The following is a 13,616-nucleotide window of genomic DNA, read 5'->3' as shown; positions in this document are numbered from 1 at the left end:
GAAACAAGTGAAAACCTTTTAGAAAAACCATTTATAGTATCCTACTTGGTAAAACAGTGTACAATGTGGTAAAACCTTGTGCATGCGGGTTATCAATCACATGTGATTGATATGATAACTGGCATGTTTAACTTGTATTCCCCCTATAAAACATGTAAAAACATTTAAAAGGTTCATTCAGGGGTATGAACTCACCTGGCGTAAGTAGATCCAACGAAGGTGCCGGTTGGGTGTTCGGTTGTCAAGTAAAGACGTGAACACACTCAATGACCTATTTAACATATGATAACATATGTTCACATACAATTAATATATTTAATACTAATTAAACAAGTATACACACCCTAAAGAGCGGAAAACACTTTGGTTAAGCGTTTGGGGTGTCCCAGGTAACATCTAGGGGTGTGTATGGCTTAGGAATGGAGTTTACTCTCCGAGAGTAAACTCTCTACACTTAGTTTACGGCCCAGGGACAACTCCCCATGAGTTTACAGCCGTAAACTCATGGTGAGGGGTTCTAGTGTGTTTTAAGGGTTCAATCTTATTCGTGGAATTTTGCTAGGTCCAAATCCAAAAGGCATGAATGAGTTTAAGGCTTCTAAGGGCTTCATTAGGGAGTTTACGGCCCATGAACCATCCCTAAGGGAGTTCACGGCCGTGAACTCCTATGCCATGAGTTAAGTGAAGTTTTAAGCCCTTAATACCTTCCTAGCATTTTATAGAAATAGTCTAAGGCCATTTGGAGAATAAAATCAATGTTTTGACATATTTGAGGGTGTTTACGGCCTTGGTACATGCCTGGGCCGTAAACTCCTTTTAGATCCTCAAATCCTTGTGTTTGAATGATCTAAACCCGAAATATCAAGTCCCTAAATTATGTATTAAGCCTAAGGGTGTTTTGGGAGTGTATTTGGGGCATTTTGACAAGGTTTAGAGGTGTTTACGGCCTAAGCATGTGCTTGGGCCGTAAACTCTCTTTTATGCCCTAAATCCTTATGTTTTCATGTTTAAACACTCCTAGGCTAAACCCCCAATTAGTTTCCAAGCCTTTAGGGACATTTAAGGGTCATTTTGGCCTTGTTTAAGGGGTTCACGGCCTAAGGAGGATCTTAGGCCGTAAACTCCATTCTAACAGCTTAAATGGTCGAATTTTGGGGTACAAGCACAACCAATAATGTTTAGAACAAGCTAGGGTAAGTGGACTTACGATTTGGAAGCATTTGGTTGCAGATTCGAGTCGAAAACGAGTCTAGAGAGAGGGTGGAAAAGGCTCAAATGGAGTTTACTCCCCCTTATATATGGGTGGAAGTTGGAGCTCAGTGATATTCTACTCGATACTGTCGTTAAACGGGGCTTTTGGTCGCACCCAATTTAGTGGTCGTGAAAATAAAAACTAACTTTTTCCAATTAAATGGAAATGTGTATTATGTGTTTTTATTTATCTTATCACGATGTTAACGACATATAAAATAAGTAAATAGAATATTTATTTAATTGGGCGACCTCTAATTAACGGAACTTTTTATAAAATGGGATATTCCGTTAACGGTAACGGGGTAATGTAACGGAAGAAACTTGGGTTGTCACAATATCTCATTCGTTTAAAGTCGAATTGACATGCGGTTTTTTCCAGAGTATATTTTAGAGTTTGTACATGATTTTAGACTATAATTTTGTTAATTTTAGTTTCATATTCAATGAGTTACAGTCCCCCAAATTCGGGATATCAATACGAAAATTTTCAAAGTTCAATCCGCTAAGTAGTAAGTAATTACCAAAAAAATCCGGTTTTTCTGGTTCTAAACCCACTTTATCCGGTTCCAACCTACCCACTTTGATGTTTCCGGGTTTTCCGGTTCTAGACCCACTTTACCCGGAACCGTACCCGGAACCGAACCGGAACCGGTTCCTATATACCGGTCCGGTTTCCGGTTCTACAAAATCCTATTAACCGGTTCCGGGTTTTCCGGGTCCGGGTCCATCCAGTCCGGGTTCGGACCCACTTTCATCCCTAGTCTACCATGTCTATTTTTCGAGGAAATTTCTTGGAAGTATTGAATATGATTCAGTAACAAAATAAGAGTGTATATCAAGTTATATAAAGAAAAGCTCCAGGGAACAATCAAATGGTAGCTACATGTATTTTACTTTTTAGTAATTTTTTATTAATTTACATGGTCAACGATCAACTATACACTGCATTTGACTTTCTGGTTGGATCTGCCACTACCATGCAACTGCATACCATAAACTATTTATTTTGATTTTTGAACTACTTCACTTCTCTCTATCTCTAACCATTATTTACTATACTAATTAAACAGGATATATGAAAAAAAAAATGAATTGTCGTTTTCAGTCGCTACACATTATTCATGCCCTAGATATATATATTTACGAGAGGAGAAAAGATAATTATGTATTTTTTTTCAACTACAAATCTAACATACTCCTAAACTACTCCTTAAATCCACCTATGTTCACGACGGGACTCGAACCCTCAACCTCAAGGAGGGAGGGCAACACCGGATACCATTGGGCTACAAGCCCTTTGGTAATAATTATGTATTTAAACAATCTTAGGTAATGATTAGAATGAAGTGTTACATCTTATGAGTTTGAACGACTAGTCATGTGGTTCATCTGACTCCTATTAATTACTACTACATTCGTCCCAAATTAATTGTGTACATTTGACTTTTAAAGTCTTTATTCTTCATTTTTGACCTTAAATATTTTTGTTTTCGATAGATAATAATCGATGCAAAATATATAAATTAATTGTATTATTTATTTTTATTGTTATAAGTTTTATTAACTAATATATAATACAAATAAAAATATTTAAAGTCAAAGTTAAAAGTGGATAATTAATTTGAGACCGAGGGAGTAATTGATTAAAACATGAATAAATAAAAATTAAGTAATTAGATCTGAGTTCCAAATTAAATCACAAATTGCATCTTTTTGTTTCCTACAATCCTTACAATTTTCCATACAAATGTTCAGTTTTTGTCACAAAAACTTGGAAATAAAGAAAAGGTAACAAATTTCATTTAAAAACCGCACCATTCTAAGATGACCCACAACACCATTTTACTTTGGTTAAAAACCGAAACCATACCGATACAAATTGAAACCGTATGAAAAGCCGCAAAGCTGAACCGAGACAAAAAATGCCCCTAACGGTTTGCGGTTTGGTTTGGTCCAAAAATAGAACCAGACCGCACCATGCTCACCTCTACTTTAACCTACAAATATCTATAGACTATAATTGTGCTGCAAGTTAAATGATATCGATCAATGAAAATATTCATTCATAATAAGGATAATGACAATTACATAACATCGACGAAATCCACAAATACCATTTTATTCATCATTGCAACTTTATTTCTTATGAAGATAAGACACACGACAATAACTTGTTTAATTATCAGTACATGGGAACATAAGTTATGACTAAGAGAGTAACATACTCCACAGTGGTTTCTTCTGGAAACGTGAACCTGTCATTGTACGTGTACACCATATCTGTTATTCGAGCAAGATTGAGAACTGGTGCAACTAGCCCCATTGTAACTTCAGTCGGCTTAAGACATTCCTTGTTGATATCTTTCCATGCATTTTCAATCATTTTCTTGAGTTCTTCAACAGCTACATTTTCTGGTAACCCAAACGTCTTCATATATGTATGCACCGATTCAACTTCCTGTGCTCTTTCACCCTCAAACTTCACATATATATATATATATATATATATATATATATATATATATATATATATATATATATATATATATATATATATATATAGGAATGAGTTCTATGAAAAACAAATAACTAGGGCAACATCTACCGGAACCAATAATCAAATGACACGTGTCCATTTCTTTCTTCATAAGTAATGTATTGTGGAAGTTATTGTGGAAGTGATGTGTTGTCATGTTTTCATTGGTTCAAATATGTGTTGCCCTAATCATTCATTTTCCATATAACTCTTCCCTATATATATATATATATATATATATATATATATATATATATATATATATATATATATATATATATATATTCAACTCGTTAGAGTAATTCTTAAGACATATAAACTCTAAACTTAGTATGATGTTTTGTTGTGAAATGACCAAAACCATAATTTACATACTTCAGTTTTCACACCAAGATAACAATAATGGTTAATTTCCTCATCTGCATTGATGATATTGGCAAAAAAACTATAACAAAGTGATACAAAAATCTTCTCGTGTTTTATATGTAACTCTAAAAGTTATTGTGTATGACTTTTTTTTATCACTATTTGGCACAGTTATTTTTGAAGGAATAGCAAATTATCTTGATGTAGTTATTATAATAAGAGGTAGAATATATAAATCACATACCTGGAAAGTTGTAACATCATTATAAAGTCTTCCAAGTAGCTTTGTAGCTTCCAGAATATTTGGATGTGTTTTATACCAACCCAAAGCCTCTTTGCTGTTAATTTCATCCATATTCATTAAAGAATATGTCGAGAAAACATTATAAGTAGATGTAATTAACCCATTCTTCATGTACTCTTGGTATGATGGCACATGTTTACTATATCTCCACTCAGCCTCTTGATGGTAACCTCTAGCTAGTTCTTGAAACTGTTTGGCGATGACATAATTAAAGAAAAAAATAAATAAATATGTAAATAGACAAGAATAATTAAGTTGGTATTTACATGAATATACTGGAATGGTATATATCATACCGCTTGTTTTGAAGCCTTAACCCGATTTTCTCTTCCTTCTTTCGGTAGTTGCTTTTGAACTTCAGTAAGCTCATTCAAGATAATTTTGTACAGTGGTTTAATATATTCTGGAAGTTGCTCCATGGCAATAATTTCCCACCTGAAAATGAAAGCAAGATAGTAGCATATATACTGTTAGAATTAGGCATAGTGTTCAAGATATAGTAGCAAATTCAACAACAATACCTATTAATGGCGTCAGTTAAAAGTCGAAGCTCCTCAATAGTACCATATGCATCATATATGTCATCTAACACCAACACTAGTTGTGCCATTTTTGATATTGTGATTCTAGCCTGAGAGTAATGAGGCTCCAAGAATATTCCGACTGCCCATAAGTACAATTCTGGCGCTCTATCCCTTGCGTAAGGTGTTATTTTTTGAAAGTTCATATCCTTAACCCACCTGAGAGAAAATAAAAAATTTGTCATTTCACACATCTAACTGATCTAAGACTACGATATGCCTTCCAAAATTTCATTGCTTCAAGAGTTTCTCTTATATCGAATATCAAAAACACGTAAATATATATCATACATGTTTGTAGACTTTTTTGGACGTTCAAGCATTAAAGATGAATGCATAAAGTAGAAAAAAAAACATATATGTACGTAGCAAGAAATTGCTTAATTCATAACTTACTTAATGAAAGTGGAAAGTTCTTCCTTGTGTAGTAGTTGCAAGTAGTTGAAGTGTGCATTTGCAAGCTTTAGTAGCGAGTCATATGTGGAACATTCTTCTTTATAGTTTGAGAAATATAACCTTGTCTCTACCATTTGCACCCCTCGATGAGAAGGACTCCTCAACGCATGTTTCACCTGTTGTAAAAGATTACCTTCTAGAGTGTCTACTACACCCATAAGTTGAGCTTTTGTAAATGCCATTGCTTCATCTAAAATCGATTCTCCTCTTATACACATTTGTGTTGCTTCATACAAACTTAACATACCCCTTACATCGGTTGTAATGTATTCCTTGAATTTACCAGAGCCGAAGTCCTTGAACTTGTTAAACACATCTGTACAATAGTTGATAGGTAATAAAGTAGTTCCATAGTTTATAACCATGTTGTCTGAAAACTTTCTCTAAAAATTAAGAGGCAAAAGAGGCATACCACAAGAAAGTTTATAACCATGTTGTCTGAAAACTTGGAAGTTAATTGAAATTGTGTAAAGATCAGCTTCATCATAATCTTCCATCTTAAGCTCCGTGAAAAGTTTATCAAGTTGACATTCTATCTCTTCCTCAAAAAGATATCTCAATCCAAGGCGATACACAGAGTTAATCAAACGTAGTTTTTCATTTGAATCCATGTTTGGATTGATTATCAAACTTTTCAGCTCTTCTTTTGGTTGTTCCATCGCAATAGCATATGTATGTAACTCCTAGAAAAGGAAACCACATAATTTTAACAAATTAAAATCGTAATATAAAAATTCTTTTTTAACATATGTGCATGCATGTTTTGAGGTAGTAATTAATGGGAATTCTTACTGAATGGTCGACAGTTAATGACAGTAAACGATCACCCCAGATAGAAGGAGGAAAATTGACATAAGGACGCACTGGATTTGTGGTGTTTTTGTAGTTTTCTTTGAGGGTAATATTACATTCAAGTGTGGCCATTTCTTGAAGGTGAATGCTAGCTTTGGTCAAGCCTCTAATTTTTTGTTGAAGTTATAATAGATCACAACTGCAATACAATGGGTATTTATACACGATGCATCTCGATGTAGGTGTTATGAATTATGATGACTTTCTTTTGTAGCAAAATTGACGTTTTGTAACCGCCGTTGGCCCACAAGTACCAAACCAAAGTTTCTCTTATATCTATAGAAATAGTTCTTATAAACTTACAAGTTTGACCCATTAATTTATTTAGTATGTTATGTTTACGTCCTCTTATTTTTAATTATTATTTACTTTTATTATATATATATATATATATATATATATATATATATATATATATATATATATATATATATATATATACTAGTTACATTCAAGGCCCATGCTAAGCACAACCCACGGAAGGTAAGATAATTTGGGTATTTCCTTCCTCTTGTTTGATTGTTGAACAAACGTAAGTACATTGTTGTTATGTATAAAGAATTCGAGGTTTGTTGCTATCAGTAGTAAACAACCGAGTATATTGTTATTATTGGCAAGCAAATGAAAATGCATTGCTTTTATGGGTAAGGTAGTGAAATAACATTGTTATTATGGGTAAAAACTACCGTACATTGCTTATATTGGCAAAAAGCATAAAATCTATTTCTATCTCTTGCAATTCTGAATTTTCCTTTATTGCTTGGTCTCCCATGTTCCCTAAATAATTGATATTTACATAAGCATATCAGGGGTCAACTTTAAACGGTTGATGTCTAGAAGAAATAGCATGTGTGTTACTATTAAGGGTCCTTTTTTAAAGAACATTATCTATTTTGGTAAAAATTGTAATTCCATCGCTAAATGGCATAATTTACCCTTCGTCTTTTAAACAACATCACACATTTCCCCACACACATACACATCAACATGCACAATGTGCATGTTTTTATGTGGTTGTGTACTTGTTTCACCCCAATCATAGTTTTACATTAAAAATATCCATATAAGTATATTTTAGAATGTACTTTTGTCCTATTTTTTGAAAGCTTTAACAATTACAGACACATACAGACATGCACACACACATCCCACCCACTCACACACGCATTCCACTCACTCACACACACAACACACATAGCCACATATACATGTCCATTCACAATACGTAAAAGAATGGTGGAATATGAGAGACAGCTAATTAGGTATAAGAAGTTGAATGACAGGGATGGATAATGAACATTCAATACCAAAATAGAAATTAAAGTATCGTGATAACCATCCACCTTTAAAGGTATAGCTAACTACCTCTTTCGATAATAAACATTTATAAGATTAATCAGGTAGTACCTAAAACTTGCATATAAAGTTCCTTAAAATAAAATAAAAATAATAGAAATTCTAGGATCAGAAGACATATCTTGTCCAGAAGTCCCATAGGCAAGCCTAGGAAAAAAACGAACATGGACTGTAACATACACCACCACCAGGTGCATAGATTATTGTAAATAGTCAGATTAATGACAAATTGAAAGTCTCCTGTCAATTTAAAATTTGCAATTCAGCTAATTGTGGTATTTGAGAGGGATAGTATTACTGAAAAAACATAGAATCATATGTACCTCAAATAAAAATGAGGCTCTATCTCTTTTTTCTTATCAAATCAATAGTTATATACTACTCAAATTTGAAAACGTATTTAATTTAAATTTGACAGGGAACTTTTGTTTTTCTTATGATTCAGTTTAACCACTTTGTTTATTATTTCAAAGAAGCTTAAATGTATAAGCATCTGTTCTTTTTTTTTTTTTACCACGACTTGCCTGCCTCCCAACATATGCTTGCCCAAAACCAATGTTCCCAGCTTATATATTGAGGAATACTAACTTGTATCATCATATAAGCATCAACAATTATTCTATAGAATGTATATAACATGATCATCCAAACAACTATCATTGGTAGTTTCATCTTGAATCTGAAAAGTGCCCAAATACCTACATATATTGCCCATTTTCATGATTATATAAGACTTGCCTGACACTTAACCATGAAATCTCTCTTCCCATACTACCCCAATACAGATCTTTAACTACCCTTGAAAATAGATAGAAAATGCAATTAGGGATAAGAAAAAACGAATTAGGCTAGAATACTCAGAATCAAGGGAACAAAAAGAATCAAACGCTGAATCAAATACCTTATACACTTCAAATTGCCAACTGTAAGAAAACAGTAAGATGAATGCAATAGATAGGCGCTTGGTGAAGCAGCGGAGATGAGTTTGATGAAGGAATTGGGGTGTCGCTGGAAGAAGAGAGAAGAAAGTTGCATAAGGAAGGCATTGGGGGAACAAGGGAAGAGGCGATGGACAGATAATGGATTGCAGTTGACCCATAATAGGAAAATGAAGTTATCTTGACCCAAAATCACGATCCACGGGAGGAATATGCTTCACCTTCAACATGTCATATGTTTTTCTCTTACTTTTCATACGTACGCAGGTTAATTGGGTTTTGAAGAAGAAAAAATCATATTGGGATATAGGTGTTCTGATGGATGATGGAAGCAGTGGGATACATGTTTTGAATCGATACCACAAGCGGTAAAGAGAACTGATGTGATGGTTGAGTCGCCTGTGAAGGATTTAGTTGGTCGTTTTCTTGAAGAAGAATTCGGAGTTGTGGTTAATGGAGAACGGGGATCCGTGGAAGAATTGAGAAGGGTGGACGATTCGTCGGGGAAGACTGTTTGAGTGCAGAATTCCAGAAAGAAAAGTGGATACGGCACAACGGAACCGAGTCATAAGAAACGATGGTTATGTCCATGGCGTCCTTTCAAGAGAAAGGCGACGTGGCGTGAAAAGAACCGGCTTAAATTGATGTAGAAGGCACGACAATAATAGGGTTTTCATATATATATATATATATATATATATATATATATATATATATATATATATATATATATATATATATATATATATATATATATACTAGGTTATAACCCGTGTACTACACAGGACAATATAAAACAACTTCCAAAGTTAATTGACGTTATAATAATACATTTGCAACAATTGTTTTTTTGAGATTTAGATGTTTCATCCGTAACTATATAATTAATAATTTAAAGTAATTTTACAATGTGTTTTGAATTAACCAATATTTACGAAACAACGGTTGAAAAAAAAAGCCATTATTGATAATTTAAATTTGTAATGACAAATAAAATATTTGTAAAAAATTATTAATTTACAAAGATAGATGTTTTATCTGTAAGTTTATAACGATTAGTTAAATTAATATATACATTGTAACGAATATTCGACCTATTTGTATGTGTAGAGATTTGATAAAGTTATGATTTTGTATTGAATTTATATAGCATGAAAAAAAAACACAACCAATCATGAAAACGACATTGATATATGACAAATTAAAATGACGGTAATGTAATAAACATATATAAACACAACACGATAAATTACAAATGATGATTGAAATGTGATTTAGTAAAATTAATTAATGAAAAGATGATATACAAAATTAAAATCTACAAATTGTTTATAAATTTTTAAAAACTTTTTATACACAGAAACGGAAAAACATCGTTGTTTGATGTATTAAGCACTACAATTAAAGAAAAACATTAGTTTTGGAAGAAAGGCTAAAAGTCAACAGTTAAGTTGATAAAAAATTTCAAATATGCCTAAGTGCCCTTGGGCCAAATCATTAGACATATAACCTACAAGGACCATACATTTAAATAGATGAAAATGAAATAAGAGGCATGTCTTGATCATCCAACCAATTAACTTCATCTTCATTACCTACTACAAGTCAAAAAAAAATATATCAACATCTAAAGACCATATTTAAAATAATGAAAGCATGAAAAGAAAGAAAAACACACCCATTTTCCCATTGATTGTAGAACATGCATTTGCTAGTGATCAGCAACCAAGTAACTTCATTACAGTTGCAACTTCACATTTTGGTTCTACAGGACAAAGACACAAGTAATTTAGGCATAACATATAATATGTAGTGTTTATTGATTCTTTTTTCTATATTTCATACTATTCAAAAAGATGGAGATAAAAGTGGTACACAAGACCATCTATAAAACAAAACCCCACCAATTACCCATTGATGGCTAGCCAGCAAATGCATTTGGTAACAGTAATCTTCAAAACTCCAAACTAATCAAGGAAAAATACATTTGTAATCAACAACAAAATAAAGTTATGGTGTTTTCAAACACTGCATATACCATATATGTTTCAACAGCCTGTAATTGAAAATCATCACCTTAATATTAATTAAAACAAAGGGAACATCATATTATGGTCAACTAAATTAAAAGTAAACTCACATAATACATAATGTAGTGATTTCACAAGTGGCCAAAATACATTTGCTTCGCAAAAAGTAATCCAGCTACAGCAAGAATCGTTGATGTCTTGTAGTTGGTCTATATAGTAACAAATGAGACATTTTGTTCTCACTCATAAGCCTATCAACTGTTCCAAGAAAAACCCTATGAAAATTTTTAATTCCATAAACAATTTAAGAGAATATTGAAGCCTTCAAATGAAAAGAATAAAAACCAAGCATTGAATGTAATTGCAATAAATTGATGCTATATTTCAAAAGAAAACCAACATAAAAATCGATGAAAAAGAACAATGGAACCTTTGATATACTTGTAACCATATCTCAAATGATGAAGATGAAATCTTCAACCAATTTCAGGACCTGTACACACACACATAAACAATTAGAGAGAGGGGTTTCTGGATCAAAAGAGAAGTAAAAAGAGGGACGACGTGATATGATGGTGGTGTAGAATGTGTGGTGGTGCGATGGTATTTTTGTTCTATCTTGTCTCTTTAACCTCCTTAATGATGACGCCCATAACCAACCCTCGTGTTTTGAATAAACCAATATTTGCTCGAGAATAAGGAACTTAATGGAGACGATGAACAACGATAATTACCTTAAAAATAGGGGTTTAAAACAGCCAAAGAGGTGAACCAGGGCAATTACATATGATGAAAAGGCAACCATCAGTAATCGTCTTCAAATTTCATATGTCTCATCTTCCTGATAAACTTCTTTTTTTCCAGGTTCTGCAAAAACTTAAAAAAAAAAAAACACATCCAAAATTGAACTAATAAAAGCACCCAATTGCGTATTCTGATTTGGAACTTAATGAATCTTGAATTCAATAAGAAAACACATCCAAAATTGAACTAATAAAAAATCCCAATTGGGTTTATTCCGATTTAGAACTTAATGAATCTTAAATTCAATATGATAATTAAAAGGGACAGAGAAGTGAAATCAAGATACAAAAAATTAACATGAAACCAAAAACCCAAAAAATAAAAAGTCGCATAGAAGATGCACATGCAGATTTGGAGAGCAGATCAAATTCATCTTTGGAAAACCCTAAATCGAATATAAAACTTGAACCTTGAAGGAAGCGGCTATATAAGATGTGTTGGGTTACATAGAACGATTCAAATTTGGAGATGATGTTGTTTCCTTGTTTATTGCAATTTAATTGCTGATTCTATGGGAGACTGAAGATGGAGCTATAAACTCGTAGCGGATTTTATGCACAGAGAGTTTGTTTAAAGTAAAAGGGTATCTTCGTAAATTAACTTAGAGATTTGAGCGGGAAAAAATAATTGGGGGAGGCTTAGAGATTGCCACGTGGCAAAAATGTACTTATTTATTAGATTAGGAGATATATATATATATATATATATATATATATATATATATATATATATATATATATATATATATATATATATATATATATATATATATATACTAGTAAAGTTTGAGGCTCGTGCTAAGCACGGCCCACGGAGAATAATTTTGGTATTTTATTTACCGTCATCTAAAATATAATGTGCTAATAACCAAAAAGTAATGATTTTTTTGCTTTAAATGCAAGAATTTTCAATGTAAAATCATGAAAAAAGAAAAAGAAAATAGAAATATATCCTTGTAATTAGAAATAAATGAAGATTGGACTTCATAGTCCAATAATATTATGAAATGTTACCTATTTATCTGCAAATAAAGTACATTCCTCATTGAGTAAGGAATTTTAAGTACATTGCTATTATTGGTAACAATCAAGTATATTGCCTCATCAACTTAAATGGCTAGTCAAAGTACCTAATGATATACAATTTAAAATATCTATTATACCCTTTCCTCACATTCGTTCTCCTAAAGTAGGAATCATGGTGGTAAGAAATGTTATCTAAAACCGTTGTATAGAGATCGTTGGAACCATACAAAAATTTAAGAAATGTTGTCATGGTTCTTCCTTGCAATTGCATCTTCCTTCAGTTGCTTTGCAGCTATCCATACATCTTTTTGTTATTCACGCTTCCTTATATGATATAATTAAAAAGAAAAAACATTTCTCGGAGTTACATTTAATTGACATATGGGGGTTATCATGGAGTAATTGAACTACAACTGACAAGTGATGAACAAATGGCATTGCTGGTAAAGTAATAAAATTGCATAGATTTTTAATAATAAAAAATTATGGTGGGAAGAATTAGAAGTATAATGCTATAATAAACAAATAAGTGGAAGGATGTTGTTATTTCTTTCATTTCATAGAGACAAACAAATATACTCTCCACTCCAACCCATGGAAACTTCAAAAAAAAATTTATTCTGAAGAATCGTTTAAGCCACTACATAAGATCACATGCCCTAAGTTTATTAAATACAGGTATTGTAGCAGTCCTTGCATGAAAAATGTTTCACTGGTCATACATATAAACTTGATCCTTTCCTGTTAGACCTTCCAAAGCAGCATGACAAAACTATTAATACGACTCTTTTCATTTAACATGTCAGTATGCTTTAAAGTAACTAAAGATTACATTTTTATACAGTACAGACCTCTCACAAGGGCATAGATCAATCCTAAATTAACTTCTTTGAGGAGATTCTCAGAAAGAAGTTGATCCAACTTTTTCCATGTAGAAAGATCCGTAACATAATATGTTATAATGTTGAATAAAATGCAAAATGTTACAATGTTGACTAAAGCATTCCCTTTATGGAAGCCACTATTTGACCGAATTAACAAATAAAAGCTATATTAAAAGTTTATTGACAAACATGCTATTCTTTTAGGGGGAAATTATTGTGTTCATGACATA

At 32.4% G+C, this 13,616-nt stretch overlaps 1 protein-coding gene across 1 annotated transcript; it reads right to left on the bottom strand.

Moving 5' to 3' along the window:
- Positions 1 to 3,389: 3,389 nt before the first annotated feature.
- Positions 3,390 to 6,458, bottom strand: LOC145072575 (10-epi-juneol synthase-like). Its single transcript, XM_079019024.1, has 7 exons — positions 6,290 to 6,458; positions 5,910 to 6,180; positions 5,438 to 5,813; positions 4,982 to 5,200; positions 4,757 to 4,895; positions 4,401 to 4,649; positions 3,390 to 3,733 (listed from the first exon to the last, which is right to left on the bottom strand). The coding sequence occupies exons 1-7, from the start codon at positions 6,419 to 6,421 to the stop codon at positions 3,437 to 3,439; spliced, it is 1,683 nt and encodes a 560-aa protein (XP_078875150.1). The 5' UTR covers positions 6,422 to 6,458; the 3' UTR covers positions 3,390 to 3,436.
- Between the last annotated feature and the right edge of the window lie 7,158 nt (positions 6,459 to 13,616).

The sequence above is a fragment of the Lactuca serriola genome, chromosome 1 (assembly GCF_051521515.1).
Source record: "Lactuca serriola cultivar US96UC23 chromosome 1, Lser_US96UC23_V15, whole genome shotgun sequence".
NCBI classification, from domain to species: Eukaryota; Viridiplantae; Streptophyta; class Magnoliopsida; order Asterales; family Asteraceae; genus Lactuca; species Lactuca serriola.
The sequence above is the reverse complement of the archived record's forward strand: the minus strand, read 5'-3'. Positions and strand labels throughout refer to the sequence as shown.